Consider the following 5,000-nt stretch of genomic DNA (forward strand, 5'->3'; position numbering starts at 1 on the left):
CCCCCGCTCTGCCCAGCCCCCCGAGGAGCTGTACTACAGCTCGGGACGTCCCGCGCTGGGCTCCCGCGGCGCCCCCATGCAGACCTTCTACCAGGCCCCGGCGCGCAGGCCCAGCGGGGAGGCCCACCCGGCCGACGTGCCCCCCCACGGAGAGGGGGACGGACAGATGCAGCTGGTGACCAGCCTGTGACTGGACGGCCGGAGGCCGGAGCCCGCCTCCTGGAGGCTCAGGGCGGCGGCGTACGGGAAGGCCCGGGCCGCCTCTTGAGCCTCGGCCTCCCCCCTCCCCCCTGCCGCCTCCGATGAGCCCCGCCCATCCCCCCCCCCCCCCCCCCCCCCCCTAAGCCCCTCCCCCCCGGGGCACCGGCTTCCCCCCTCCACATCTCGCCTCTTCGGTTGCCTTTCTCCTGTTTTGTTTCTAACTGATCGGACGACGGGCCCGACAGAGGGACAGGAGGACGGAATGGGGGGGGAGCTGTTGGCAGCCTTTACTTTTGAACCTCCTGTGCCACGGTGTGGAGATGAGGGCGGGATTCTGTGCCCCCCCCTCGCCCAGCCCACACATCCCCCGCAACCCACCAGGACGTTCAATTAATCATCTCTTACATTAGTAATCCCCCAACTGCTGTTGTCCCCCATAGGTCAAGTGCAGCACTCTGAATGTATCTCTCCTTGTCCTCTACCTGCAGATAATGTGGAGCTCTGAAAACTCTCTCTTAAAGTGGTTTCCTTCTTTTGTATTCTGCTGTTTTTCTCTGCTGAAACGCCTCCGAAAAGAAGAGGAAAGTATAAATTCATATTTTCTCTTTGAAGTCATCAATATTAACGAGTAGTTACCGCAAGAGACAGGGGAGTATAGTACACAGTAGACCCCGAAATAAGTCTCAGAAAGTGTTTCAGTGTTGCCGAAAATATATATATATATATATATATATATATATATATATATATATATATACATATCTAGAAATACATATGTATATATATGTTTTTTCAGCCGGAACAGAAACTGGATATCCACCAAGAGGAAACACACACACCCACCCACACACCCACATACACACACACACACACAAAAAACAAACAGACAGTGGTTTTTTGTCACCAGACATCACAACACGGAAGCAACGATCCGAACCCAGAACAACAGCGACAGAACAACAGCGAGACACGGCGGCACAGGAGCCACTGTTTCGCAGCAGCAGCGGCAGGGAGCTGCTTCAATGTAATTGCCTTCTGGTCAAAGCAAGCCACCAACCCACTTTACCCTGTACAGAAGTGGAGCAGAGGGGACAGAAGGACGGGAGGAGGAGGAGGAGGAGGAGGAGGAGGAGGAGGAGGTGGCAGGGCTGGCCCACTTCAGGCCAAGCAGGAGGAGGCTACAGCCCCCACCCAATCAGTGCGTCTCTCCCCCGTCCCTCCTCCTGCTGCCGGCCGGCCTCCTCAGACTCCTCAGAGCCTCCAGCTTCATTTGAAGACAGTATCTTAATTATGGATTTTTTTTGACTGCATCCTTTTCTTTGGGGGGGGGGGCGTTGTGGGTGGGATGTTGGGGGGGGATTGGGGGCAGGGGGAGGGAGGGGGGTTTGGGGGGTCGGGGTTTGGTTTGTTACCCTATCCCCCCCCCCCCCCCCCCCAAACCCCCAACCTGGTCCTATTATTAAAATCTATCCAGTGTAAGTGGATGCGCTTGGTGTGTTTGTGTGTGTGTGTGTGTGTGCGCGTGTGTGAGTGTGTGTGTGTGTGTGTGTGTGTGTGTGTGTGTGTGTGTGCGCGTGTGTTTGCGTGTGTGTATGGTTAGGGACATACTGTAAATGTTGCAATCGCATTGGCCACTGCAGAAGGTCGAACTGTGTACATATAGCAGACCACACAATACAACCAGAAAGAACTTTATTACTACTCTGTATATAGAAGAAAAAAAACGGATGATAAAAAGCAACAAAAAAGTAACTATGAATACTATGAAAGTGACTTCTTGTACTGCAACGGACCGGCAAAAGAGAAAACAAAATAAAATGTTTTGGAGTTTGTGACCTGAATGCACTCTTCTCTCTTCCTGATCGCTCTCTATCTCCCTCACTTTATCTCCTTTTATCTTTTTATCTCCTTCTCCCTCTGTCTGTCTAGCTCTCTCTCCTTTGCAGCGATACTGCATGGGGTACTCTTTAGAAGCCAAATACCTAATTGAGAGAGAGAGAGGGGGGCTTTAGAAATACAGTATATACTCATGAAAAATAAATGGAAAGCAAGCTGATTACATTTCTTATGTAAAATAATCCATTACACATTGCTGATGTGTGAGTTCTGTGAGGGGCTAAACTGTCAACCGGAAGTCCGACATGATGTCGGACATTTCACAGGATGTCAGACATGTCATGATGACAGTATACAGTTTGATGATGGTTTCATCATTGCTCACAGCACGTATGAAAAACCACACTGTTGTTACACGATGGAGGCATACCGCTATTTGCTTTCATTGAATGCTGGTTTTACTATTTTTATTGTATTATTTGTATTTTTTTGTTTTGTGTGTGTGCGTGTGTTTGTGTGTGTGTGTGGGTACGCATGTGTGTGTTTTTTTGTGGCATGAGGGGCATTGTAAGCCTGCCATCTGTACGTAGTTCACATGTTCATGTCCTGCACTAGAAAATCGTCTGCCCATGTGTACACTTTGTGCATGTATCTTCTCATATTTGGTCCTGTGATTTCAGCACACATAAGCAGAGAGCCTATTGTCGCAGGACGTCTACAAGGGGACCGCCTTTATTCTCACAGACGAATCAGATCTCAGAACAGGGGTGCTTTTGCAGCAACGTTCAGGTACAAGGAAGTAAGGAGAATTCAGGCTACATTCGGTGAATGGATGCATGCCGTATATGGTCGGTCGATCGACCAATCAGGAAGCTGACCAATCAGGAAGCACAACTGAAGCCAACACTTCGGTGGAGAAATTAGCCATGAAAAGAGCAGATTATATAAACCATGTGGTCATTGATGAAGACCAACCTTAAATTGCAAACTGCAGATGTATTAGTATATTTCTAATGTTTCTATAATCAATTTGATGTTATTATTTATTTATTTAAACATGTTATTATTTAAGGCAATGCGTGGACAGATTTAACTCTACCTAGGGCTTGGAGGTAATTTCATAATGAATGATCGTCTAATCGTCATGCCATCTTGGCATGACCGAATTCCCAAAACCATTTGGGACTGACGTCATGCTTTAACCATGTGAATATGAAATTTAATTGTATGGCCTGTGAAAGGAGGGTTTTTTGATAAGACAGGATGTTTAATTCACAAGCAGGTTCATTGACTGATACGTTCTTCCATATCGCTCCACAATACTTCCACACTACAGTCTGACATTTACTTAGGGCCTGACTGACCTACTTCTCCAGCAATCCCCCCCCCCCCCCCCCCCCCCCGCGACCAACCCACTCCCATGACAGCTTTTAGCTGGATCCTCTACCCTTGTGCTCGGAGGGTCTAAAACGAGAGGAAGAGAGGAGTGATTAGTGTGAGCATTAGTCACCAGTGACGCTCACTCGTGTACATGTCACTGACGTGTCACGAATACCATGACGGTAAGGCCCCCTCCAGGGTCAGACGTGACCATGCACATGTGCAACGCCGCCTCCAGTTAATGATATTTGTTTCTTTTTTTTTTTTTGGTGCACAGGTGTGGGTGCACTGACATTATTAACAAAAGAGCGTTGTGTGCGACGAGACAGTGTGGCAGAAACGCTCTGCCTTTTCGTAACTACTGTGCGGTGCCGATGAATCCAGGTTGAAGACGAGCCCCTCGGAGCTGGGCGTTGGGGTCGGGTGAAATGCGACTACTATATGGACGGACGCCGACTCACCGACGACTGAATGTATTTCCACGAATTGCGCGATTTAAATGAACGACATTGTCGCCCGCCACGGAGAGGATGTGGTCTGCGGTCTGATGGCCGTCATAACGTAAGAGAGCAGACAGAAGGTGTGTGGCACAAGGGGGCCGTGGCCGGTGTCCCAGTGCTCAGCTGGGCCGGCCCCAGAGAGGAGCCCTGTTTACACTGCCACGCCCCTGGAGACACGGGATATGCGTCATCATCGCAGCCTGCCTCTCCCTCTCTAACTCCCTTTTCCCTCTGTCTGCCCCCCCCCCCCCCCTCTCTCTCTCGCTCTCTCTCTCCCTGGCTTGCTTCCACTCTCCCTCTCTCAGGCCATCTCTCTCTCTCTCTCGCTCTCTCTCTCTCTCTCTCTCGCTCTCTCTCTCGCTCTCTCTCTCCCTTGTTCACTTCCTCTCTCTCCCTCTCTCAGGCCATCTCTCTCTCTCTCTCTCTCTCTCTCTCTCTCTCTCTTTCTCTCTCTCTCTCAACTCCCACCCACCCTGCTTATTGTTTTGCTCTTCTCTCCCACCAATATGTATCCGTGTTTTTTAATACCCCTCTCAATGGACTTCATTTGTGCCTGGCGCATCTCCAAGGGTGTTAATTTTGTTTTGTCAGAAGCTTTAGTATTTTATTTTTGTTTTGTTATTATCTCTGATTAATATCGGGGCTAACAGAGGAGCCTTGTAGTGCAGTGTGGTAATGATAGTGATTAGACAGTAGGAAGGCCCTGGCCTCCCCAACAGCAGTCTGTGGACCTCCAAAACAGCCCATTAAAATAATAACACAGCCGCTAATTTACTGTAATGAACCTTCCTCGGTCTCACTTCCCCCGTCTCACTCTCTCCCCCTCTCTTTCTACCTCTCTTTCTATCTCTCCCTCTCGCACTCTCTCTCTTTCTGTCTCTCTCTCTCTCACTCACTCTCTCTATCCCTCTCTCCCTTGTCCTCTTTCTGCTGTCTCTCTCTCGCCCTCTTTCTGCTGTCTCTCTCTCTCTCTTTCTCTCTTGCTCTCATTCTGTCTCTCTCTCTCTCTCTCTCTCTCTCTCTCTCTCTCTCTCTCTCTCACTATCTGCTCCTTCTTGTGGTTTTCATACACTCTTTAACCAG

The 5,000-nt window shown here is 49.7% G+C and overlaps 1 protein-coding gene across 1 annotated transcript in view; it reads left to right on the top strand.

Annotated features, from left to right (window-relative positions):
* The window catches only part of adgrl1a (adhesion G protein-coupled receptor L1a), a gene marked incomplete at both ends in the record, with an annotated part of 59,161 nt that extends 58,971 nt beyond the window's left edge, over positions 1–190 (top strand). Inside the window, 1 exon segment of the mRNA XM_079746161.1 lies at positions 1–190. This exon segment is cut by the window's left edge and continues 561 nt beyond it. Coding sequence (XP_079602287.1) covers positions 1–190 — 190 coding nt within the window.
* Positions 191–5,000: the final 4,810 nt, after the last annotated feature.

Source organism: Pollachius pollachius (assembly GCF_949987615.1).
Source record: "Pollachius pollachius genome assembly, chromosome: 11".
NCBI lineage: Eukaryota > Metazoa > Chordata > Actinopteri > Gadiformes > Gadidae > Pollachius > Pollachius pollachius.